At 41.4% G+C, this 27,077-nt stretch overlaps 1 protein-coding gene across 1 annotated transcript in view; it reads left to right on the plus strand.

Annotated features, from left to right (window-relative positions):
• Positions 1-6,326: 6,326 nt before the first annotated feature.
• Positions 6,327-27,077, plus strand: part of MAPK12 (mitogen-activated protein kinase 12) — a gene marked incomplete at its 5' end in the record, with an annotated part of 31,279 nt that continues 10,528 nt past the window's right edge. The window contains 4 exons of the mRNA XM_082280779.1: positions 6,327-6,442; positions 7,147-7,276; positions 16,957-17,015; positions 18,407-18,518. Of these exons, the coding sequence (XP_082136905.1) occupies positions 6,327-6,442; positions 7,147-7,276; positions 16,957-17,015; positions 18,407-18,518 (417 nt within the window). The remainder of the gene's footprint in view (positions 6,443-7,146; positions 7,277-16,956; positions 17,016-18,406; positions 18,519-27,077) is intronic.

Genomic DNA, 27,077 nt, shown 5'->3' on the forward strand with positions numbered 1-27,077 from the left:
TGTGGCAATCCAATATGGGACTACAATTTGATAACTTTATCAGTTTATGACAGCAGGAGAGGGTAATTGGAAAGCCAGTACCCCATTGGGACAGAAAGATGGAAGGCTTAGCACTAAGAATGCTCATCATTTGAACACAGAAGAAAACATTTCTCAACCAACGCAAATAGGCAAATGGAAGTAAACATCAAGGAGTGAGGGCTTTGTCAGGCTTGGTGAGGCAGATGGCTTAAAAATTTTAAATAATAAATTTTAAATATTAAGTAAATACAAAACTTTTTTTAAAACTTATTTGCTAAAAATGTCTTTAATGAAGGCATTGATTATGTGGCCCAAATGTTATTTGTAAAACTTGCGGTGGTGCCTGCTTAAACAGTGGGGGTTTAATCTCCTGACAGCACTGTTACTTCCATGAGCACAGTTGTGCCTTTGTAGGTGCTCTATACATTGCACATATGTTTGAGGAGAGCAGCATAGGTTTTAGCCTGCACTAAATTAGGGTACTCTCATCCCTGGCCACCTGCAAAGCACAGAGGGGAAGCTCAGAGGAGCATGGCTGGGCTTTGCACATGGAGGAGGCAGCTCAGGCTTCCAGTGGGGAGAGCACAGCTGTCCAAGGGCTTTCTCTGGTCAATTACTGACATTGTTAGCAATTTAGTTTTCATCTGAATTTATCTAATTTCAGCTTCCAGTCATAAGAGCTTGTAATCCATCCACCTACTGAACTGAAATCACTTCTAGTATTTATTATTTCACTCTATAATCAGGGTTAGTGCAACCCCAAGTCTAGCAATTTTACCGTCACTGGCAGCAAAAGGTCTTGCAAAAGGAAAATCTTTTGCATGCATCTCAATCTTTTGACAGGCCGAAGTATACACTACACTTTTAGAGTCTGCCTCTTTATTTTTTAAGCTCTTTACCCCATCAGCACTGAAACCCAGCAACAGGAAATTGATATGACACAAAGCAGACAAGAATAAAAAAATTTAATCTACAATGGACCAATGGAAAGAAAAGCCAAGGATAGTTTAGAGGAAAAGCACAGTTTTAGAGGATATCATGTGCCATACCCTAAAGATACAAAGTCGCTACTTGAGTATGAAACAGCAGGTTTACTAATAAGTCTGAGAATTTATAGAGGGGAAAAATAATAGGAAATTAGGTAATCAATACTGATATATTTTAAAAAAATGTAATTATCAATAGGTCAAGAGTCATTTAGACAGCATTGTTGCAGAGTTCCAGGGAGTGCTCTTGGTGGTTTTTTGATATGGTATAAAAGATGAAAGCAAAAGGGAAGAAGGGTCACTGTGCTGCAGGATTTGACACAGCGAGCTCATCCTAAGGGTCAGGAGGGGAACAACCCTTTCAAGGACAAAATGTTGGCAGCAAAAGCACTTTTGACAGAGGTGGGAAGCAGTCAATACAAAAGTCACTTCCTTCCTTTCTTCCTGTCACATGTGCTCCTGGGTCATAACAAGTAAACAGACCTCTACTTTCCCCACTCTTGGGAGCTGGTCAAAGATTAATCTGTCCAAAAAGTACCATACTGAGCTGCCAGCACAAATTACTTGATTATATCCTTTGCTACATCTGTAAATTACTGACTTGGCCTGGGAATCCCTGACAGATGAGCAGTGGTAAAGATTTAGCTCTCATGGAAAGAGAATTGCACTGTAAATTTCTGCTTTTATTAGCAGCAGAAAGGGGTTCAACCTCAACAAGATCAGTCTCTTCAGGAAGGAATTAATAGCAACACTTCCATTTGCTTTAAAAGCAGCTGCTTTTTTTTCTCACATTGCTGCTACTGCTGCTAGTGTTTATGGACGCAAGCTCTGGTCTTTAGAAAATCAGCACACTTGCACAAGTGAGAGTACCAAATGTCATTAATTTGAGTCTGGGTAAGGGGTTTTAAGGCACTAGTACCAAGAGATTTAGAAAGCTACATTAGTGTCACTGCCACTGCCCTTCTTTCTGCTTTAAGATAAAATATTGAACTGATACACCTAAAAGGGTCTAAGTTTTCACTACAAGGAGGGAATATATTGTGAGTTTTCTATGTGAACACTGATCTTCCAACCAATCTTCCAACACTTAATCCATTAGACTGGAAATTTCTACATAATGAGTGAAACTCTTCAATTAGGCTTCAATCTTGCACACATACAAATGCTTCATTTTGAACTCCCATAGTCCCCCAGCTCCAACTATTGTCACAAATTAAGATGTGTACCATAGCACAGAGGTTTTAGCCAGTCGTTTTAGGTTCCAATTCAATCACAAGTCATATTGAATGGAGCAGAAATACTGAATTGCAGTGGCAGCCCCGAGACAACTATACATTAAATCTGCTATAACAGGCAGCCTCCACAGAGCAATACCTTGTTCCTTCTAGAATAATATCATGTAGATTAGCACTCAGATAATACATTCCATTTTAGAGCCTGATGGCTCAAATCAAGAACCCATAGTTAAATTACACTCTGTGCAAAAATTACATACAGTACTCCTGTCCTGCCCAGCTCTCTCATTAGGTTGAGGTGGAAACACAAAAAACTAAGGCATGGGTGAGATGGGGATAAGAAAGCCACAACCGTTTTGGTGATTTAAACAGGAGATGTGCACAGCTATGCAGTGACAGATGAGTAAAGCTACCCATCAGTGATATCCATTGGCACTCTTTTCATATGATTTTTGCACTAAAGTTGGGAAACCCTTCAGGAGGTTTTTTTTTTTCTCTGTACACTATAGCATCTCATACTGTGTAAGTCTGTGATAGTTTAAAAATTAAACACCTTCAGTATATTGTAGGAGAGGACCTTTTGGTGGATCCGGAGGAGAAAAAGTTAGGAGAGTGTTAAAAGTAATTGACTTATACATAGGTGTTTACTACTCTATACAACTGGCTTCTCTTCCTCCACCAACCTCCAGCAAGCAGGGATAACGGGGTAGTACTTAGGAAGTTCTCACTTGACCTCTTTAAAAAATGAAACTTATAGTTTTAATTATGTTTTTTAAATAGAAAAGCACTTAGGTGGTGCATATTTATTTCTTTCTGCCGATGGTTGAGTGACCTTGCAACATGGCAAGGCCCCCAGGAGGGCTACATGTCACAGAAACTGGAACTGAAGCACCCTGCTCATGGGGCAGAGAGACAAAACCAGAAAAGTTGCAAAATAGTTGGCAGTTACTGCAGTGGGGAAGGGTGCGGACAAAATAGCACAAGAGTATTTTCAGATTAAAACTGAGATTTTTTATTATTATTATTTTTAACCTTTACTTCTTGTTGTAATAAATAAAATGAACTTACTTCCTCCATGGCAACATCTCTAGGTAGACAAGCACAGAGTATTTTTTGAAGGTGGGGATATAGAAAGTTTGTTAAAAATAATAATGTTCTAGGAATCAGATTTTGACACTTCAGCAAGATTTTATGTTTATTGACATTTAAGGTATATTTTACACAACTAAATTATTCACATGTGAATTAGTGTATAAAGAATAAAACTACCATGTGAAAGTCATATAAACAGGCAGAAAGATGGGAAGATGTTTGATTTTTCAAAGGACTTTGTATGATCTTCTTTCCCGCTCATTATCCGGGCCTGGACTGGAGATCAGGTGCCAGTCCCTCTCCCTGCTGGCACTGATGCACTCCTGCACCCAGGGCCCAGCAGCTCACCCATGGTTCAGCTCCTGACAAAAAGGGCTGTGCTGTTTTGTCATCTCCAAGTGATAATTTGTGGTGAACAGCGTTGCCATCAAACTTTCCCACCAGACTTCATACATGTAAGATTTCTCAGGGAAACAAAGTTAGATTTCTCACTGCTTGCTTGTAGAGCTTCTGCTCCAGCACCAAAGCTTCACCTCCAGGCTGGAGTGAAATTGAGCTCTCAGTACCCAGAGGGACTAGAAAGAGTACTGTACACATCCCATCTACCTCATATGCTTTGCAGCTGATGGCAACCGCCCAGCACATCAAAAGATGGTTCTTTAAAAAAACCCCACCACATTCTGATACCTCTTAAATCTTCCCTTTATGGGATGAGCATTAGAAAAGTGCAATTTTTGCACCATTAATGCACTTATTATTTTTTGTTAATGATGTCTGAAGAAGGTCCCTTTTTTCTATGAACTTTACAATAAACATATGCCAGAAGCAGAAACATCTGATAGCATTCCTTTCTTAATCTATCCTGTCAAGCACACATTGCCCAGAGTAAGATATGGCTGTAGCATCTATTAGTCCCCTTGCAACAAACTGTCTTTAGGAAAACACATCACCATGGATCCAGCTGAGCCTAGCAGGATGCAAAGACTCATGCAGTTTGTGACACTGCTGTAAGACCTACCAGCTGTGGACGGACCCACGTTTCTTGCCTCACTCCCTTCATAGACACTTTGACTGGTTTATTAGACAAAGCTTTCCTTGTTACAACAGTGCTGATTTCCTAGTCTTTTCAGTAAGTTTACCAGTTCTTCTCCTCTATGTGTGACGTGGTGGGAAAAGCTGGTCTTGTATTTGACCTACACAGCTACTTCATCTATCTATCTACAGCAAAGTATGCCTTAATACTTATATGAAGGAAAAACATGGGAAAACCAGCAGTGGATAACTTTGTCAATTGAAAATATTTTACAAAAGTTGCTCTGCAATATTCTCAGCTTCTGCACAAGAGTGACCTTGTCTTGGTGCTAAGTTAGTACTTTTATCTACTGTATCAAAATCATCTGCTTTCTGCCTTGATAAAAAGCAAGCAGTAAAAAAGTATCACTTTGTCACAACTGGATAAAGGAAAAGTAAGTGAGGGATGAAAAGCAGAACTAATCCTCTCTGTATTTGAAATACATATAATGGTCATTAAAAGCAATTTAACTAATGGACTAGTTCAAAACAAGAGGAAGCTACTCTATGCTTCACCTTACCTGTACCACATATCACACCAGCCATCATCTGAATGGCAAACAGCATAGACGGGATGTCAGAAATAAAAAAATAATCTCCTGGGGCAGTAGATTTTTTAAAGTAAACATCTACCATTGATCTAACACTCCTCACAAGCCTCACATTAACTGCTAAACGTCAGAAGGTTGCTCTCCATTCTCACTAAACCAGAGAGTCGATCAGGTCAGCGGAGAGCAGCACTGGAACACAGGGCTGGTGGCTGGAAGGTTGTGTTCTTCCGGTATCCCAGGAGGAGTGAGGGCAGGGCAGCTCTTCCACATTTGGTAGTCAGGCACGAAAAGGGCTGGGCCCCTGGCAACTACCAAAATGGCATCGGAAACCACAAAATTTGGCCAGATTGCCCCTTTAGAGCTAAACCATAATTTGAACTGAAGTGACAGCAAGTCTGAATTACCTAACCTCAGCAACATTGCTCAGGGGCGAAATCAAACAAAAAAAACAAGCTTTACCAGACCGTGAAGGACAACAATTTTAATTATATTCACACAGAGAACACATAAAACATATTTTAATCCAGGTCTTTGCCTTACACGTGTTGCTGGCCCAGGCCTATTTATTGCAGAGCTACTGAGAAGGTTGCTCTTGCCCATACTCCAGCACCACAGTAATTTCAAGCCACTGTTGCAACAGTTCCATTCCAGTTCACATCAGCCATGCACAGTACCACTTGCTCTGAGCACCTGAACCAAGTGTGTGCTGGTTTTTATTTAACTATATGAAATATTGTTGTAACTTGTGGTCTGACCCTGGGATGATCTGGGGACCCCTCAGCTGTTCGTCTCAGGGCAGAGGCCATACAAAAGCTCTTTTTTGTTCATACACATACCCAGCTCAACCAGCTGCAGCCTCTCGTACTCCTTAACATTTTCATGCAGCAGTCGGTGACACCTCACCGGAACCCGAGCACAAACGCAAAAACGGGCTCCGCGTGAGGGGTCGCATCGTGACGTGGAAGAGACGGCCGGGAGGGGTTTGCTCCCCACTGCAAGGACTCGCACGGACAGCGAGAGCCCCGGCACCCGCCTCCCTGTCCGGGCACGCTCCCCCGCCGCCGGGACACCGCACCCTTCGCGCCTCAACCTCGGCGGAACGCAGCCCCTGACGCCCGGGCTGGAGAGGAGGGGGGCCGCTGCCGACCCCACTACCGATCTCAGTGCCGGTCCCCAGGGGTGAGCCGGGGCGGCGGGCGGTGCTGCCGGCGGGGCTGCGCGGGGCCGGGGCGGGCGCGGGCGGCGCCGCTCGCTCAGGCCCAGCCCCTCGGCCCAGCCCCTCGGCGCAGCCCGGCTCGGCGGCGCTGGGCGCTCCCGCTCCCCCGGCCCGGGCTCTTTGTCGGCGCGTGCCGGCGGGGGTCGGCGGCGCCATGTCCTCCCCCAAGAATGGCTTCTACCGGCAGGAGATCACCAAGACCCTCTGGGAAGTGCGGGACCGCTACCGGGACCTGCAGCCTGTGGGGTCCGGCGCCTACGGAGCCGTGTGGTGAGCGGGGCGGCGGGGGCAGTCCGGGCGGAGGTGGTGGCCGTGGCCGTGGCCGGGAGGACGCTGCCGGGCCCGGCCCTCTGGCGTGCTGCTTCTGCCAACTTTTCCCGGTTGTTGTCCGGACCCGCCCGGTGCCGCCGGCCCCAGGGGGGCAGAGGGGCGGCCCCGCTGCTCACCTGGCCTCACCGCTGTCCCGCTGGGGGAGCCGACCCACGCGTGTTCCGTCCCTGGAGCGAGCAGAGCCCGGAGCGCTGCCCCAGCCGTGCCCGGGGAGCGCTGCCCGCGGCTGCCGAGTCCGTCCCGCGGCACCCCGGAGCGGCAGTGTCCCCAAGCCCGGGGTGTTGTAGCCCTTTGGGTGGGCCTCTTGGTTTGGGTCTGCGTTGGTGGTGGGTTTGGGCGTTTTGTGGGATTTTTTTGTCTTATTTTTGGTTTGGGTATTTTTTTCCCATTCTCTAGCTGTTCCTCTTTAAAGCTTTTAGTACTTGTCTGCATTTCGTCACAGAGTGTGGCAGGCGAATGAAGTGAGATGGCTGCTGGCAGAGGTGCTCTGGGGAGGTGGTCTTCCCCCAGGGCATGGGGGCTGCGGGCCGAGGGCCCGGCAGCGAGGGGCGGGATGCAGCCGCTGCTCGGTGCCGGCCGGGGTTGCTGTGGTTCGCAGACTTGCTTCGGTCCTTGCTCACCAAACTCTTTCTTTTCCCTTAAAGCTCAGCCGTCGATGGAAGAAGTGGCACCAAAGTGGCCATTAAGAAATTGTACCGCCCCTTTCAGTCTGAACTCTTCGCCAAACGAGCTTACCGGGAGCTGCGTCTCCTGAAACACATGAAGCATGAAAACGTGAGTTGGGTCATTAGCTCAAAACCATAGCTTAGGCACTTTAAATGGAAGAAAATATTTAGATTTGGACAGGGCGGATGTGTAGCTGAAGGGAATACTGGAATCTTTCAGGCTGTCTTTTGTCTGTCCTACAAACATCAGTTCACACAAACTAGAATATCCTGTGGGAAACACCATTTAATTTCCATGTAGGAAAGATTGGGTGGGGAAGGTTAGGACCACAGTGCAATTTGCTCAGCACTAGCGAGAGGGATTAAAGACCAGAAATTACAGTTTCCATCACTGTGTTCCTGTGAGTTGCAGGAGAATACAGAGCATGGGTCTGTAGGTTTCAGGTGCCAGCATCTTCTTTTTCTTTCTTTTTTTTTTCCCCTGAGCTTGCATGAAGATGCACACATGCAAACGTTGAGGAGGGGTTAGCATTTTTCTCTTTTTTGATCATTCACGAAGCATTTGAAAGTTTCAGGCTCATATTACTGTGAAACAGGAAAAGTCCACAAATGACTAAACAAGTTGCTTTACTATGAAGCAGAGAATAGCTTATAGAACTCTGCACATAATTCCCATGTAACATGAAAGAAGAACAGCTGTAGAAAGAAGTGTTGAAAGAAGTTAAAGAAAGATACATGGTCCCAATACTGCTTAGTGCTTTAGGAAAAAAATGAAGTTTGTGTGAAAACAGTTTTTGTGGAGTCAAAGCATGGATTCCAGGTGAGAAGGGCTTGGAGGATCATAGTAGTAGTTTTAAGTGCTATTCATGAAGAATGCATATGAAATAAAAAGCCTGATAGGTTTGGAGGGACTTGTTAAAATTATGCATAAGAACATCGTTTAAAATGTTAGTTGATGTGGAAGATTAGAGCATACCTCCATTCAGAGGGCCTTCACAAAAAGCTGAGAGATAGAAAGCGAGGATGGGAGAAATTGGTAATAACTAGTCTTTGCGTTTAACATTATAATACTAATATTGTGAGTATTAACTAGGTTTGTTTGAAGAATAATTTGTGGGATATCCTGACTGTCCAGAAGGAAAGAAGAGCTTTTGTAGGTTTAAGAAACTGTCTGCTTGTAATACTTTAATCTAAACCTTTTAGTCTGATTACTTCACAGTAGCTGCTTCATAACCACTGCTGCACATGTTAAAAGAGTTAATGTTTGCAGGAAACTTCTGTGTATGGGCTTTAATACTCTCAGCGTTTTCTTTACTGAACATTTGGGAGCGGAGCAGCCCATGCAGTTGCCAAGCTTCTAACTGTGTCCAGAATTCTGAGATTATTTTTCTTCCATTTCCCAGAATAATCTGTTGGGGAGCATTTTCCACTCCTAGCAGGTTTTATGCAGTGTATGCCCTTCAGAATAATACTCTAGAACACCACTGTGACTCAATTGGTAATGAAAGAGTCCTGAAGAAAATGCTCACTGGGGAACATGAGCACAATGTGTACAAATTACAAATCAATCTATATGAAGGAATGGAATGATTTACAGTCTTAGGAAACAGTTTGGGCCCCAGAAAAAAGAGGTTTATGTACTAAAGAAAGATTTTAACATGAATTATGGCATCTACTTATTAGAGAATAAAGACTGAATAAATGATCCTGCAGAGATTGGAGGCAGAAGCTGACTGTTCCACCCATCTGAGATGAGACTGACATGGTAGTACAGCCATCAAGACAGTTCCTATCCACCACCCTAGCCTCACTGCCTTTTGTCAGTCGTGTTGCCCGTGGTGAATTAGGAGCAGCAACCATGCCTTTTAGGATTTTCAGTTCCCGAGCTGATCTCAAGGGTACTCCTTTAGCTGCTCCACCCATCCAGAATTAAACCAGAATGGCAGTATTGCTCCTCATCATGATTTTCAGCCCAACCTCTTTGACCCACGACCATTCTGTCAGAGAGCTGCTTTTTGCATATTTCATACAATCACAGAATCGTAGAATGGCTTGCATTGAAAGGGATATGAAAGACCATCTAGTTCCAGCCTTTCTGCTGTCGGCAGGGACACCTTTCACTAAACCAGGTTGCCGAGAAGCCCATCCAGCCTGTCCTTGAACACTTCCAGGGATGGGGCATCCACAACTTCTCTGGGCAACCCATTCCAGTGTCTCAGCACCCTCACAGGAAAGAATTTCTTCTGTTTATTTGATAGTTAAAATTACATCCAATTCACTCTTCTTATCTGTTTTTGTTTCAAAATTACTTCTGGAATCACAAGGAATTTCATGCTGGCTTTTATGGAAAGTGTGATGTTTTGTTTGTTTCACTGTGATTGCCTCTCAAAGGACCATCTCTGCCCCTCGTAGCTTTCAGGGAATTTTTGTGTTAAGCATGCAGCAATGCATTATCATAATTTATTTAATCTTACGCTCTATTCAGAATGATGGAAGAAATTGTAATGGTCTGATACATTGTGTTAAAAATAGCAGCTCTGATCCTTCATTAAGATAGCAGAAGATACCATTAAACCTGTGTCTCAGTGATATAATTCATCAGCATGTCAGAATAAAAATGGAGGAAAACTACTGCTTAATACCCTAGATGACCTCCATTATATACCCTTTGAGGAATATGCTCATCTTTTTTATGTAGAAGAGTTTTAGGATGACCAGGAGTCCTGTAAAAGCAAATACAGGAGTAATTCTCCTGAATTTTATGGAATTCAAAATATTTTACTTCGTAGGGAAGCTAACTCACAGGTGAATTTGCTTGTGTATTTAGGCATTTTCAGGAGGTGGTGACGGTTGCTGGCATACCATCTTTCATTAGACCTTTTCACTCCATAATGGCTCTCAAGTAAATGTAGTGATGCATATTTCTACATAGACCATGTGGCGAGGAATGTTTCTATATAAACCACGCAGACTTGATCACACAGGACTTCTCATCAACCCTTTGTAAACAAGTCCAAAGGAGTAATGCTGTTGAGGGCCGAGGACAGAGGCTGTGAGTGAAGAGGATGAGATCTGGCTGTTAAGAGATAAATCAGTCTTTAATGACACTGGTATGCTTTTTTTGGAGTTTATTTTTTTGGGGGGTAGGGCTTTTAATTTGAGAGGACCCAGGATGTTTCCCAAACTTCAATAAGCTGCTTCCACTACCGAAGAAGCAGTTTAACCCAGATCAATTCCTACAACATTGCCAAAAAGAAAAGTTTGTTTCCGGTGGGATAAGCTGCTGGATCACTCTGTAGCTGCATAAATAGCTGGCACAGGGGAGGGCATGGTATGGAAATGAGGAATAAACACAGCTAAGGCAGAATGAAGAAAGCACTGCTTGGGGTTGTTTTGCTCCGTCATTTAATCATGCTAGTATGTAGTATTCATCCCATTACAACCTTAGCAGCTCTTGATTATTTCTTTCACATCTGTTGGATCTTGTACAGAGTCTTTATAGCTTTAGGAAATACTTTCTAGTAGTGCTTCTTCTGTTCTGTGTTTCTGTCCATTTTGAATTCATTTAAAATGAGGACCTTTAAAACTTATCTATTATGGCACTGGCTTAAAACCAAAAGCAGTAAGAATATGCCCAGCATGCTAACTTTGGCCCTGGCTTTAGCTCTCAAACATTTGCATAGCTCTGTATTTGTGTATTCTTCTGCAGTTAATGGAGATGTCTGTGTATGCAGTGCGAAAGTCAGACAAGTAAGTGGAGATGCAGAACATCTAGTTTCTTTTGGCAAATAACTTGGATTTTCTAACACATTTGGACTGTAAGTGATACCTTGATACTCGCTTTTGTTGAAACAAGTGCAGCTGGACAATTGTTTGCAGTGGTCCAGCCCTGGCGCCCTGCTCACCTCCAGCTTGTTAAGAGAAGTTTTCAAGCAGGAATGCAGAATAGCTGGCAAAGGGAGATGGCACTGGAGAGAGGAAGAGAAGAGCTCATGCTGGTGGCTCCTGTCAGAACAAAGTGTGGACTGTATCAAAGTGTGGTGTGTGTACATATGTAAATACCCATCTGTACATATGTATATACCCATGTACATATAGGCACCCATGGGAATTCTGACGCAATTCTACCAATTAAATTCTCAATGTGTTTCTGGCATAAAATTTCTGACAAATGCCCATTAAACATTTCTTGGGTCAGTTAATACTCTACAGATGTTTTCCCTTCCTAGAAACTCTGTATGTAAGAGGCCACTGCAGTAATTGTTTAAAGGTACTCTATATTATGCTCTCATTCATTGCTCAGAGTGGAAATTATTCTCTGGTGTATTCCCACGTGTGAAGACCAGTGTGTGTTTTGCATTATGAGAAACATGAAGCTTTTTTTTCCACTTTGCAAGGAATTGGATACCCAACAGACACTAAATTACCTGTCTCTCTACAGTTATGTTTTTGAGGATGATGCACTTTCAGGTTGACTGCTTTTTAATTGTTTTCTTTTTTATTTTGAAATAATGTTGAGCTTTTTATTTACACCTACACAGTGTCAACCACAGGAGGAATTAGTTCCAGAGAAAATAATGGGTCAGGCTGTGTTCCTGCTTGAGAAAAATCTTAAATCTGTCACTTTTTGCAGTTCATCTAGCCTGACATGAGCAGTGGAAAGCAACAGCATCTGCAGTGTACAAAATCAGACCAACAAGGGAGTTGTAGATGAGTGATGCCTTAATGGATGAGAGTGTGCTTACTGTGTTAGAAGAGGTTTCCTGCAGCAAGTCCTGCAGGACTGCACCAGCTAAAAATTCACATTCTTTGGGTACATATATGCCAGTAAAGTGCAATTCAGGAATCCTGTCTGGAAATGGTAAATCTCCTTATTGGTCCTTATGAAAGCAAAAACACAGTTATAACTGGATGGTTTATTGCTGTCAAAAATTTGTAAGGGAGAAACAGTTCTGTCTGCTTTTCTGCTGGCTGAAAGCTTAGCACATCTAGGGAGCTAACAGGACACTGGAGTAATTTTATTTTGGTATTCAAAGGTCAATAAATCAACATAGGGGTATCTGTTGTCATTTTTGCTTATTTTCCTAATCTGACTAATAGATGTTTTATGTAGGCTGGGCTTCAGCTGATAGCCATTTATTCACACCCAGCCTTGGGTACTAATAAAGCAGACTGATGAGCTTATTCCATGAAATGAAAATAAGAAAAACAGCACCGAAACCCAAACTTTCTCTTTTGATTGCCATCCAATCTAGAGATGAAGATGAGTCTGTCTGCAGGATTTGAGTCTGTCCAGTGTTACATATTAATCCTTTGAAGGAAGAGTGTGGTGATGCTCATGGGTATGCCAGTGTGCTGACTGGCAGGAGAAAAGAAAAGGAGGTCTTGCAGGCATTCTTCATCTCATGTGTTGGTACTCTATGAGGAAGAAAGGTGACTGTGGTGCAAGCCCTGGCATGAGTAGTTAAAATTTTAAAAAGATGGAGAGTTCTTAGTGTAATAAAAGGATGCAGGTGCTCATGATGTAGATCAGCACAGGAACGTGAAATTAATCCTGCAGAAAATTTAATGCAGCATAATACATAGTTCAGTGCACCCTAGCAAGGCTCTCTCTTAAGAAATGTACTTGCATGTTTAGCCTGAGTGCTAAAGCCACTCAACTTCACTGTGTTTTCATGCATAAAATCTGCAAGATAAAGCAGCACTTACTGTATGAGAGGCATAACCTACATTACTTATTCATTTATACTAGATTCAGGTCTTTTCTTGATATACTGCTGCTTACATCATAAAATGTCTTTTACAGAAATGTAATGGGTCAGTCCTTGAATAGAAGTAATCCAATACATCAAAGTGCAGGGGAGGGCAGGAATGAGGAGCTATTCACTGTTGTGCTCTGCTGTTGGAAAAGGAGGCAGCTGAGAAGGGAAGGGCAGAAACCACCTCAGCAATGTGAATCTGTTATTTATTTGTTAACAATAGTTAAAGTTGGTGAGTGTGGTCAGGGAACACACACAGTAGGGTTAAGAAAGGATGGAAATGCTGCTACTCACCCCCCCACTGGCTTCAAAGTAAATGTATTGAGTGAAAGCCTACCTGTGGAAAACAAGTCAGACCAGTAGATGGGTAGTTTTGTGGGTTTGCACTTCAGGAAGATGGAGCATCTCCCTTATGAAGACAGTCTGGGAGGACTGGAGTTGTTCCCCCCAGAGAAGAGAAGGCTCTGGAGGGACCTTAGAGCAGCCTTCTGGTACACAAAGAGGGCTTCAAGAGAGCTGGAGAGGAACTTTTTACAAGGGCATGTAGTGACAGGACAACGGACAATAGTTTAAACTGAAAGAGGGTAGATTTAGATTGGACGTAAGGAAGAAATTCTTTACTGTGAGGCACTGGCACAGGTTGTTTAGAGAAGTTGTGGATGCTTCATCCCTGGAAGTGCCCAAGGCTGGGTTGGATGGGGCTTTGAGCAAGCTGGTCTAGTGGAAGGTGTCCCTGCTCATGGTAAGGGGTTAGAACTACATGAGCTTAAAGGTCCCTTCCAACCTGAACCAATCAGTGGTTCTGTGGGAGTTACATAGTGTTACACCCTGTCCTTGAGATAAAAGCTATTGAAGTGCTTCAGTGGAGGCTGAAGAAATCCAGGTTATTTTTCAGTCAAATGTACAGTAGATGCATTCTTTGTGGGCTTATTTATTTGAGAAATTGACTTTTGGCAGAGTTAATAGGGGTAAAAATAAGACCCTGAAAAGGCAGCACTGCTGTTGATTTCCACAGATGCTTTTCATTGCCATTGCAGACTCTGCTGGGTTCATTCCTCAGATGGGCTTCCATCTCTGATAGTGTCAGTAATTGTGCTGATTAATACCACAAATACATTTACAGAAGGTTTCATAGATATCTCTGTTACATTTCATACAGGCAACACTATGAAAAATAAATTATTCTTGTGATTGTTTATGGTGGTTTACTTTGTGCTGGAACATTATATTTTAAGTATCATAAAGTTCTTTACAAATACTGTCTTTATTGAGAGCATTTTGGACAGAAACAGGTTTTTCCATCATATTATAAAGGAGGGAGTTGACTACACTTTGTTCAGTTCTTTCCCTTTTCCTGAACAAGTAGCTGGAGTTGTATCTTCCTCAAAGGATTTATTTTATCCCATACTTCCTTGTGCTTAATATAGCTGCAAAAATCTCTGGCCTGAATGGAAGTATGAATGACTCTGCTCCAGTACAGGAAGATAATCCCAAACCACAGCTATTAAATAGAGATCTCTGAGGAAAAGGAAATTAGTCCCTTCACTTTTATTTTGAAATTTATTAGCTATTAGTATGTTTTACCATTTTGGACATTAAGATGGATTTCAGGATTCTTAGAAAACCTGATTTGTAAAGCAAGAGAAGTAGTATTGCAAAATCCTTGGCATGTTTAAAGAGTTTTCTGGTTCATTATTTAAAATTCCCTTCTTCAGGAGCTGGGCATTGGTCTTGGTGGCTTCATTTGCTGTAGAGGATTTGCAGCAGTGATAGGTCTGTCTCCATGAGTCTGTGACCTTACCTCAGCAGTAGTGTACATCAGGCAGCATTAAGTATCAGGAGCTCTGTGTACTGAAATGGCTACGCCTTAGAATGTTAGTGAACTTCTTTAGTGTGTTTTGGGGCTGGTGTGTTCTGTATGGAAACATGTTCTTCATGCTCTTGTGTTTCACAGGGGATGCCTGATAATGCCTTGGTGCACAGATGGATGTGATAGAGCAGCCACATTATTTCATCCTCCTCTGTGTCCCTTTTTGTTGTGGTGTCCCAGTGTCTTTCACTGCTACATTCAGATGTGATGACGTTTATTTTCTGATGGTTCTTGCTTAGGTGTATGAGGGCATGGAAATATCTGCTTAAGGAGAGCAAGTAAGACTTCTGAGGAAGTGGGGCTTGATAAGGAAAGATACATATTAAATAAAATTACTGCTAAAATATTAACTTCCTTCTTTGTGCAACTTCCCTGGCTGTGTATGCTCTGTGTGTGTGTTTGCGCATACACGCTGCCTTAGGAAATGCCTGTAGAGCTGCATTATGCTCCATTGTTGTGATGTACATCTTTGTAATCCTGTCCTCCTCCATTCTCTCACTACCTCCACAGAGGAAAAGGAAAACCTTATGTAAAACGGTCATAAAAAAGAAAATTCTTGTTGTAATGTTAGCACTAGAGGTATTGCTTCAAATAATAACTCTGTGCGTTTAATTATTGTTTTATGGTAGTTATTCTTCTTGAATTAGTTTCATATAACAGTCCCAGGTAAATATTATTAGTGATTTCTTTTCAAAGATATATGTGGCTACAGAGAAAGGGAGTTGTAATTTTCTGCCTTCATCTTTATTAGTTTTTCTGTCTTCATCATTGTGACATTTTGATAATATCCAGGCTAACTGTAGTAGTTGGCCCTTAATGTGGAAAGACTAAAAATACGTGCAGTAAAGATTTCATCATGGTTGGCGATTTTTATTTAAAGCTTTAAACAAAGGAAGTTGTCCTTTTCTTGCATTTCCCCCCTTCATTTCTGCTCATGCTTCTCTTTATTTTCACTTTTTCTTTTAAAGATACCTGATTTGAATGAACAGTTCTTGATGTATGATCTGATGTGTGTGTGGCCACAAAGATAGAGTTGAACAAGGTTATAAAGGTTATTAGTCTTCTAGCTTGCTTTCTAGCAAAGCCCTGCACAGCCCCATGATGCTGATAATACCAAAGTTGTGGGTTCAGTCCCTGTACAGGCCATTCACTTAAGAGTTGCACTTGATGATCCTCATGGGTCCCTTCCAACTCAGAATTCTATTTTGTGAATCTGTGACATAGCAGCCTGCACCTGGGAAACACCACAAGCACTCTCAGTCTTCCTCTGAACAGACAGAAATGGTCGTGAATTAGGAGCAGAGGTAGAAAAGAAACAGCTCTAAAAGCCTGTGTTATTTTGACACTGCCTGGATTAAGCAGCATCTAAACTAAAGTCTGGCTTTAGATAATTCCAGCTACTTTTCGGGCATTGAGTTGTGTATATTTAATTTTCTGGTGTTTAATGGGCTTGAAAGAAGCATTGGTATTTAGTGTAATGTACCCAGTCAGTTTGTATAGTTCTCCCAAAAACCATACTAAAAGGAAAAGCTGTGGTGGAAAATCCATTTTACTAGATTGTTATTTCTCTGTTCAGTGATAGAATGCCTTTGTTTGACAAAAAAAGCTCTTTGGAGAACCTAATGTATGAGCCACAGTAAATCATATAAAGTTCTTGCTAATTTTTTCTCAGTAAAACCAGTTTAGTTCTAGTTTCTTCTTTGTACTTCCAATTAGCTATTGTAGTCTATGTACCTAAATTACCCTGTTACTGAAATTAGAAGATGTTTAAAGTGTACTTCATTAATGAGCAGCAAGCCCAGCTAGGTGGAGAGCACTTATGAGTGCTTCATATTATGGACTGATTTGTCTGGTTATTTTCAACCCTTCAGTAGTTCAAGTGATAAAATACTGTCTCCTCTTACATAAAACTGTTAGCCTCCAAACTTTTAGTTCCAGTAGATACTTCTTATATTTTTTATCACAGGGTAAAGCTGCCCTCTGAGTTATAAAATCTAGCAAATAAATCCTGGCACTACTTTAGGTATTCTTTCTGCCATATTTATGCCTGTAGCTAATGTCTCACTGTGGAAATGTTTTGGATTATATTTTTTCATTTATTAGGTGATTTAGACTTTATTGTGTCAAATCAATCATTCATATTTTATTGGGTTTTTTTAGGTCATTGGAATTTTGGATGTCTTCACACCAGATGTAACACTGGAGAAGTTTAATGACTTGTAAGTTCCAAGTTGTTTGTGTTTTGGAGAAGAGCATTGTTGCTTGTGCGGGAGCATTGTTGCTTTTTAAATAGAGAATTTCAAAATCGTTGCTTCATGGACTTTTTTTTTCTGAGTTTCATCTTAATATAACTCTTACGTGCAGCTTTGATAGGCTGGGGTTTTCAGGTTGTCATTAGAACCAGTTTCCTGTCCTACAAGGTATGTACTTCTTTCAGCCCTAGTAAATGGCAGTTTGGTGAATTTCCTAATCCACCTTTCGAGTATTGATTTCTTACCCTAAGGCCCAGGTTTCTCAAATGGTAGGACAATTCTTAACCCAATCAGGTAGGCTGAAAGTTATCCCTACTACATGGCACATCTCAGTGGGAACCATCCTAATTCAAGGATCAGTTAAGAAGTGCTGATGCTGCTGAATTTTTTTGTGTTTATCTGCATTTTGGTCTGTTGTGCCCTGTGACTGTTTTCCCACTCAGTGGTCCAAACAGCACCTGATACAGGTTGTTTCTACCACATCTCACTCACCTTTTGGTGGCATGTCAGACACAAGATGTTTAACGTGTCTGCTGTTTTACTTGTTTACTGCTGCAATTCTTGTGAATTAGAAGAAATTGCTAGAGAAACAATGCTCAGAAATCCTTTTGGGCTTAATGTAGATTTCCTGTGTTAGAACTGTTCTGGATTTCATCTAGTGTAGCTATGTTTCCTAAACAACCTTGTGTATTTATATGTTAACAAAGAAAGCTATCTGACAGAAAAATGTAGAAAATGAAGTACAGAAGACGTGGAGCATGTGTTCATATTGATGAGGAATGTTGTCCATATTGTTTATTGTGCTAGGATTTTATACAGCATATGTAATAGAATGCACATGTATGTGATGAGCATTGAAGCACTGTGTTTTAAATGAGACCTTAAAATCATCCTCCAAATTTTTCTAGCTCAATGAGGTGGTCACGATTGTGAGAGACATTGCCTTGCATGAATGTCTTAGTTTTCTGTGTAGCAGTCTTTGAAATATCACAACGTTTTTGGTTAGCTTCTTTCTAAGCTAGTTCTGATAACTAGCAAATTTCCATAATCAGTGACAGAACTGGGCAATACCTCTTTATGACAGTCAGATAAAAACAGGCTTGGAGGGTAGGAGGGTGATGAAGGAATTGTTTGGTAAATTGAATGATCTATAATTTAATGTTGTATGTGGATTATAACATACATTTATGTTTAAATTTACGTGACGAAGTTAATCAAGCTAATCTGTTAGGTTTTCTTTCCTTTTTTGGGGGTTGCATTTGTTTTGGTTTTTGTTTTTTTGTGGGGGCTTTGTGGGGTTTTTTTTTGGTTTTGTTTTTGCTTTGTTTTGGTTTTTTATTTGTTTGTTTTGTTTTAAGCTACCTCGTCATGCCATTTATGGGAACAGACTTGAGTAAGATAATGAAGCATGAGAAATTAACTGAAGATCGAATCCAGTTCCTGGTATATCAGATGTTGAAAGGCTTAAAGGTTTGCCAGTTCTACTACTATTTCGATTTTACAGTCTTTTTTCCTAGCAAACTGTTATGGAGAACTATAAGTACTTATAATTTAATAGCTGGTTAAAATTTATCTCACCTTGTATAGTAAAAGAATATATATTAAATAAAACCCATTATATTAATTTATTATATAAAGTATATTTTTACAGCTAAAAAATCCTGGCTCTCTGTTTCTTGTTTTACATTGGATGGTACAGTCCCATCATCATCATCATGAAGCTTCACTGGGTTTGCTTCAGTGTCTCTCTTTAACTGGGAAGCCCATAGCTGAGCACAGCATTCCAGGTGTGTCTCACCAGAGCTGAGAAAAGGGAAAGGATCACCTCCCTCAAGTTGCTGGCAATCCTCTGCCTAATGCATGAGGCTTTTGGTTGTCTTTGGTGCAGGGGCACAGGTCCTTCTCTGCCAAGCTGGTCAATCTCTGGCCTTGTCTGGCGCGTGGGGTTATTTCTTCCCAGGTTTCTGTCGAACTTTGGTGGATTCCTGTCAGCCTATTTCCTCAGCCTGTGGAGGTCTCACTAAATGGCAGCACAATCATCTGGTGTGTGAATATTGTTCTCAATTCTGCATTATTTGCTGAGTTGCTGAGGGAACGCTCTGTCCCATCATCCACGTCAGCAATGACGATGTTAAACAGGACTGACTTTGGTACTAACCCTAAGGGGGACACAGCTGATGGTGGGCCTCCTGCTGGACTTCCTGCCACTGATCACAACCCTTTGATCAAGGCAGTTCAGTCACTGTCCATTAATCTATCTCCTGTTAGATTCCCCTGTCTCTCAGGGTGTTATGAGAGAATTTGAAAAGTCAAGTCAATTTGCTCGAGTCAAGGTAAACAACACTGTCTGCCCTCCTGTCATCCACCAAGCCAGTTGTCTTATCACAGAAGGCTAATGGGCTATCAGGTGTGATTTTCTTCTGTAAATCCCTGTTGACTACTGCCAATCAGTTCTTTGTCCTTGTAATGTTTGGAAATGATTTCCAGAATTACTTGCTTATTACATTCCCAGAGAGTGAGGTGCAGCTGACCGGCCTTTCTTGATCCTCTTCTTCCTTACCCTTTTGAAGGCATGAGCAATATTTGCTTTCTTATCATCATAAGGAACATCTCCTGATGACCATGAGTACCTTGGCTTTTTCACGTCCCTGGTGCAGTTGCCTGTGTTTTCCCCAGTTTTGGTTTTGCTCCCAGTTTGCACATAGAAGCCTTTCACGTTGACCTTTGTGTCTCTTACCAGGTTCAGGACCAAGAGGGCTTTGCCTTTCCAGATTCCATCTCTGCACCCTTGGGCAGTGTCTCCACATTCCTGCAGGGTGACCTGACTCTGCTTCCACCTCACGTACACTTTTTTATGTTTTGGTTTCCCTAGGAGTTCTTGCCTCCTGCCACGTTTGCTTGATCTTGACTTCTAGTATAGGTTTTTATTATGTGCCCTTGTTTTACACTGTGAAATTAGGAAGGATCCATAAAAGACTATAAGGGACCATGAAGATTTGTCTAGTTTTGAACTGTGTAGGAAAGCTTCATCTTGTAGCTCTTCCAGTAAGTCTTGGGAAGAATAGTGATTTCAACATATCATTTTCTTAAATAAAAAGTATTACCAAATGCCATCTGTAAGTTAGTTGTTGGGCTTGCTCATGATTTTTTTCTTTACAGATAGTAAGCCTGAATGTTAGTCCTCTGTTCTTTCTCAGAAATAATGTTAATATTCATCTCTCTTTTATCTCTTAGATATTTTATTTCTGTGGACTGCAGAGCTTACAGCTATAGCAAAACGAGATAATCTTGAATTTAACTGACTCTCACAAGAGTGATTCTAAATGTAGTAGCTATGATGGTTTTTGTATGTTTTTGTTCCTCATCTTTTGCTAAATGCTATTTATTATTACTACTCCTTTTTTCTTCTATTTGGCTTTTAAAAATTGGACTGTGTATATGGAAGTTCATGGTCTTACAATGCAAAAGAAGATACTCTTTAAGCTCCCAGTTTTTATCTATAACCTATGTTAATGAGATGTGGAAATGATTCTTGGTCTATATTGGTACTACGGTTCTTAAATTACTGTGTTTACCTTTTGGGTATACACAGCTGTTGATCATAAAAAGGCTACTACTTCCTTACTACTTTTTTCTTTCGGTGACACAATTCCAAGAGAAGAAAAACCTTGACCAAGGTCTGCAGACTTCATCCAGGCTCTCCTGCAGTGACGGCTGTTTAATTCCTGTTGCTGCTCTGGAGACACATGGTGTAAGGAGGCTGTGGAATGGCAGTGTCTTAAATTAAATGTCATTCCTTGGCTGCTGCTGGCTCTGTACAATTTTGGTTTTACGGTCCTGTGCCTGCAACACACAATGTATGGGCAGAATTTCCTGTGTGCTTGTACAGGTAAGTGAAGTCAGTGTAGGGATGTGCTTGTGCAGTGGAAATACAGACCTGATTTTGATACAGGAAAGTCTGGCACATCCATCAGGATGCAGATTCATCCAGATCTGTACTGGCATTGCCAAACACTATTAAAAACTAGTTAATGCAGCAGAGCAACATGCTGTGCCTGAACGTGAACATCAGGAACAGCATAACCACGATTCTGTTGTCTCTCAGCACTTAAATACAGAAGGTCAAAATTGTTTTACTCCCATCACAAAACATAATAAATATACATTTTTGTTGAGTCCTGCATTATTAATTTCTCTTTGATCCTACCCTGGATTTTGTGTTCGTATTTTAGTAGATTTTTGCTCACATAGCTTTTTACATATGCTGAGTAATTATCCTTTGTGTTCTACAGTTGCGCATTTAAGTGCAATAATTCCCATTTTACAAATGCTGGAAGTAAAGTCAGATAAACTAAAGCCAGGTTTGGGGAAATTGTTTGTATTTAAACTTGAGGGAATTCACCTCTCATCTGGACTTCAAATGTGGAGTTATGATTTCAGTTTTGTCATTAGTTCCCTGGTCACAAAACTGTCCTAGTAAGTGTTCTCTCAAGGGCTGTGTAAGTGGAGTGGTCTGTTTAAGTTGATGTAACTATCTGGGAAGGAGGTTTCCAGGAGAGGCATGCTATTCACTAGGGATTAAAAACATCATTTGTATTAACTTTACAGGCAAGCAGTATGTGAACTGTAAATAATTAGCTTAGGTTGAATGTAGTGGAAAGGATGAATAATTAATTTAATTAAGTCTAAGCCAGTGAAATGACTTAGAAACATATTTTGGTCCTAGTGATGTACATTATCTGACAGATAATGTACCAACAGAGCAGAACTTGTGGCCCCAAAGGTTGACACTGAAGTCTGTGAATCAGAAAATCTGGAATCCAAATGGAGCAACTGTGTGTGGTTGAAGGAAGAAAAGAGGAAGAAAACAGTAGGAATTTAAGAGGATATATTGGGCAAGTTTGTGGCAGGGTTTGTTTGTTAGTGGAGGTTGCAGGGGGGTGGCTTCTGTGAGAAGACACCAGGAACTGCCTCCATGTTGAACCAAGTTCCAGCTGGCTCCAAGGCAGACCCGCTGCTGGCTAAAGCTGAGCACATCAGCAAAATGCATGGCACAGCTGTGGTAATAGATTCAGGAGGGGTAAAAAATTGCTGTGCAGCAGCTGTGAGAGGGGAGTGAGAAAATGTGAAACAGCCCTGCAGGCACCAGGGTCAGTGAGGATAGAGGGGGAGAAGATGCTACAGGTGCTGGAGTAGAGATTTCCCTGCAGGCTGTGAAGGCAATGGTGGCACAGGCTGCACAGGAGGCGGCACAGGAGGACCACGACAGAGCAGATATCCACACAGCAGCCATGGAGGACCCCATGCTGGGGCCCAGGCATGTGCCCTAAATGAAACTGCAGCCAGGCCACAGAGAGCCTGTGCTGGAGCAGGCCCCTGGCAAGTTATGTGGCAAGACCTGTAGCCCATGGGGGATCCACACTGGAGCAGTCCTCTCCTAAAGGACTGCATCCTGTGTAAAGAACACATGCTGAAAGTGTTCATGAAGGACTGTCTCCTCTGGGAGGGACATAAGAGTAAAAGCAGTTACATAGCAACCAGCAGGGATGCTGAGATAGTAACGGTGATAGATCTTCTGTTAAGAAATGGTTTGCCTGAATAGTTTCTTACCCCGTGTTTTTGAGAGCACATCTCTACTTACCTCAAAATTACCAGCAGGAAATAAAATATTATTCAGCTACCACACTGTTTTGTTATTTCATATTACTCAGCAAACTCTGGAAAACAGTCTTTGCTGTATCTGTTCCATTAAATTTTGGATTCTCGTTGAACCATTTCAGCCAGAAATACACACCTAGCTGGAAATATTTTTAAGAAGTAGGAGTGGTCCAGTGTTTAAGGCACATTCTTGTAGCCCTGTCTGTGCTAGGAAATGTGTTTAAAAAAAAAAAAGCAGTGTTGCTAGCATGCAGAGGAAAAAGAAAATGAGTCAGTAATTTGTTTATTCTTTTACAGATACCAGTAAATTAGCTGTTTAAGAAAAGGTTAGCCAAGTTTTGCATGAAAATCTTGTACTTTTTAAGGTCTACTGTATCTGGGTTAAAGACAGCCCATCTGTGTTTACTTGGATTGCTTTTTTGGCGGGTCATAGGGAACAAACATAAACTTAGCTAGTGCTCAGTTGAGGCAATATAAGGGAAAAGTGCTTGTAACACCTGGGAAGGAGGAGTATGCCACCCTGTAGATGTTTGTGGTAAAACTCATTCAGCTTCTCAAACTTAGCCTCTCATTTGTGTGATGACTTTGTTTTTCACCTTTTAACTTTGATGGCATCTATTCTGAAGAGGTTTTTTTTGTGTTAAAGATGTAACCTGCAACGTGCATTTGTCCTTTGTAAAGTATGTAAGATCTTAATGGTATCTGTATTTGTGTCTGGTCAAAGGCAAGAAGGCTGTTCATTATTTTTGTCACATTTCAAATCCTACTGTAACAACCTGTTAACATGTGACAGTTAAATGCATGTAGGAAAAACTGCATGACTGATGTATTGTGAAGGGATAAGGGAGATTTTTGCTAAGCCCCCCAGTTGTCTCCTTGCAGGCTTCATTTCTACATTGTCTCTGTAGGCTGGTTCTGGATTGGCTGTATACAAAGTGCTCAACAGTCTTGATTTTAAAAATCATGTATAAATTGAGGGCAAGAGAAAGTTCATACTGAGTTCGTGAAGATTTGTATCAATTCTTCAGCCTTTGCTCTGCAAGACTGTACAGTTCTTTTTTGTCAGTTCTTATTTTACTGTCTTTTTTCTACAGTGAATGAAATACTCATTTTCTTCCTTTGGCAAGCCTTCTAATTTATCAGAACTCAATGTGATGTGACACCACTTAAAAACAATGACGCACCTCTCCTTTGTTTCCTAGTTGGGCCTTAGTCAGGCATTAAATTTTACTTAAGTGCAAGCTTGCATCTTGGAAGGGCTTTCATAATTTCTTTTTTGTTGTTGTTTGACAGAAAAGCTGTGTATTGTCAAGGAGTACAGAAGGCAAGCTAAACATAAATATCTCTCTGTGTAGGTGGAAAGAGACTGGAGCTTTCAGTCTTGGGTCCCCCTTCTGCAGGAATGCCTCCTGTTCATAGAGGTCTGGGGAGGTGGCTGTCAGTCCTCTCTATTCATAGTGCTTGAGAAGGGACAGACAGCTCTTGGGCCACACAAACACCTGTTCAAGCTTCTTTTGCCATACTTATGGTAAGATTTACCTACTCTAGTTCTCTCCTTTTCTCATCTGTATTTGCTGCCTTTTGTTCACGTTTATGCTCAATTTTTTCTGCTTCTCTGCTTTTCCTTCCCCCTCTGACTCATTTCCTTTTCAGTTTTTACTTCCCTGCCAAGATGCTTTTCATTTTCATACTGCATGTTGCCTAGACCACAGTCTCCCGAGTCTTTGCTAATTCCCTTTTGATTAGCTTTTTATTTTATGTAGAGATTACATATACAGAAAAGAATGCTTAAAATTTAGATGATTGTTGGATGACTTCCTAGCATGATCTGAAGCTTGCATTCCAGGATTTATGCATGCTACCAAAAGTCATCTTTAGGATAATGCACAGAGCTCCTGTGCTCCAAGGCACTTCACTCATGTTACTGGGTTCTTGAGTCAAACATGGTTCAGGTGAAGTGGTAATAACATTGTGAAGAATATGTCTACTCTGTTCTGAATCGTCTTGCCATGTTAGGAGTGAAAAATCTGTCAATAAATGGCTAATTTAATGAGTAGAACCAGTAAGAACAGGATCCCATTTCAGAAGGCTGTTGAACAGAAATGGAAAATCTTCTGAATGAAGACTGGCATAGTTCCAGTGTTGCTACCTGCCAGGAGATAATAAAATGCAGTTAAAAAAATACTGCTGTTGTTAAAGAAACACTGCAGCACAGCACCACTATTTCATCTTACAAAAAGGCTGATGTGTACATTACCATCAGGAATAACTGCTATTTTATGTAATCTCAGTAGTGTTATGTTAAGAGGAGCATTTAGGAAACACAGGAGCTTTCCCCAAAGTGTTAACATGATTTTGGTGCTATGAACACTCAGAAAACCTTCAGTGGGGTGAGAATGCCAGGAAAACCACACTCTTCTCTCCAAACAGGTGAGATTAACTAAAACTGTGAAGGGTGCAAACCTTTTAATTCCTGTTTCTACATTCTGCATTCTTGGGTGCCAAATGACTGGGTCTGCCAGCTATTTCCTTACTGTGTACAGTCTTAGCAGCGAAAACCGACTATAGAATATATTAAGCATCTGTTCTGGAAAATCAAGATGCTTCAGTTAGAAGACATTGCAATAATTTAGAATGCAAGTAGACATTGTAATATCCTTGATCAAGATAGCTATGACAGAGGACATCTTTTTCTGAATTTATTGGGAGTTTAGCTATTTACAGTTACATTTCTGGTTTGGTGGTTTTTGAGGTTTTTTTAAGTGCATATGGTCTCCATGTACAATTGACAGACTTCCTCCTCCTCCTCCTGTCCCAATTCACTTCACACACATCCATGACAGATACAACATTTTGTAGTTTTTTGTTTGCTGTAGCAGTTTTCTAGCCAACATTCTGTGGAGCAGCCGTGTGCCCTCAACGTCTTGTGTCAGCCCCAGGAAATCCTGTGAAGGGCTTTGGCATTTCCTACGGGTGATGTTAAACCTTGCCCAATCTGCAAGTAATCTGTAGCAGGAACTGGTCCACTGCAGATGCCAAGAAAGGCCTGGGCTCTGGCACAGCAGTCAGTAGTGTGACCATGCAGCAGCAGGGCCCTACCACAGCCTGGGCTGGATTGGTAAAGTTGTAGGCACAGGTTTAAAGGAAGTGGGGGCTTTTTCACCCCTCCCTCTTTTCAGAACCTGTGAGACCACATCTGATGTGGCCTGTCAGGTGTAAGAGAGGAAAAATTAACTGTCAGATTTTTTCAGTCACTGCTTAAAAAACTTGGCACTTTAAATGCAGATCTTGTGCTGCTTAGGTTGTATGGGATTTTTTTTAAGTTCAGAAATCTAAGTCTGAAATGCACGTTGGATCTGTCTGAAGAAGTTGTTTTTTGTTCCGTGGCTTTGCTTTCTTTGTCTTGGTGTTTCTCATCAGTTGGATTATGAGGACTCCTTTGCAGAGGGACTGTTGTATGTGTGTGGTTAATTGCCTATTCTGAGGGCTTCTGGGGAAGGTGGTCATACTGTGGCTGATTTGCAATTGTCCTGCAAAGCTCCTTTCTTCTGTGCATTTCTGTGATGTTATACTGGCTATTCCTGGTTGGTCTTCTCTGGCTCTGCCAGCTGGTTCACAGTGACTCTATTGCCACATGTCCCATTCTTCAGGGTGGAATAAAATTAAAATTCTTCAGGTGAAGCTGGAGGATTTACATCTTATTAATCTTTTCTCAAGTCTTTTTATTTAAAAAGTTTTATTGTTCTTGTGTTTCATAGCATCACTAGTATGGTCTTGGAGTTTTAGATCAGTTCCTGACACCTGAAGGAATTAGCACATCCCAGGCTGCTCTTGGAAACCATGTCCTCAGTTCAGAAGAACTCTCTCTATTTCAGTCCTTGCAAGAGATGCCTATATCTGAGCTAGTTACTAGAGGTTCCCTTTATTTACTGTGATGAAAATAGTCTCTTCTAGGGTATCATTCAGCTGGTGAGAGAAACTGCATACCTCAGTGGGGATCAGTCGGTGGCATTCATGGGTTCAAACATCTGTATTTGATCAGGTATCATCCCAAAAGAACTAGTCCTGGGTGTTGTTTGTTGGTTTGGCTTTTGTGAGCCCTTAAATAGGTCACTGAATAAGTGATGAAGATACTCAAGTAAAGAGAATGTCTTTCAACTTAACCGTTCCATTTTCCATTGAGGAAATACTGAAGCATGTAGCAAGAACTCTCAGATAAGACATTGACTGGCCTTCATCCCAATCTTAGTGATCTCTTGGAAGTCAGTGCTGCTGAAGCATATGAATCTAAACTATGATGGCACACCAGAGACACCTATTGCAGAAGAGCATTTCTGATACATAAAATAGCATGTTTCATTCTGAGATATA

The sequence above is a fragment of the Coloeus monedula genome, assembly GCF_965178545.1.
Source record: "Coloeus monedula genome assembly, chromosome: 4".
Classification (NCBI taxonomy): Eukaryota; Metazoa; Chordata; class Aves; order Passeriformes; family Corvidae; genus Coloeus; species Coloeus monedula.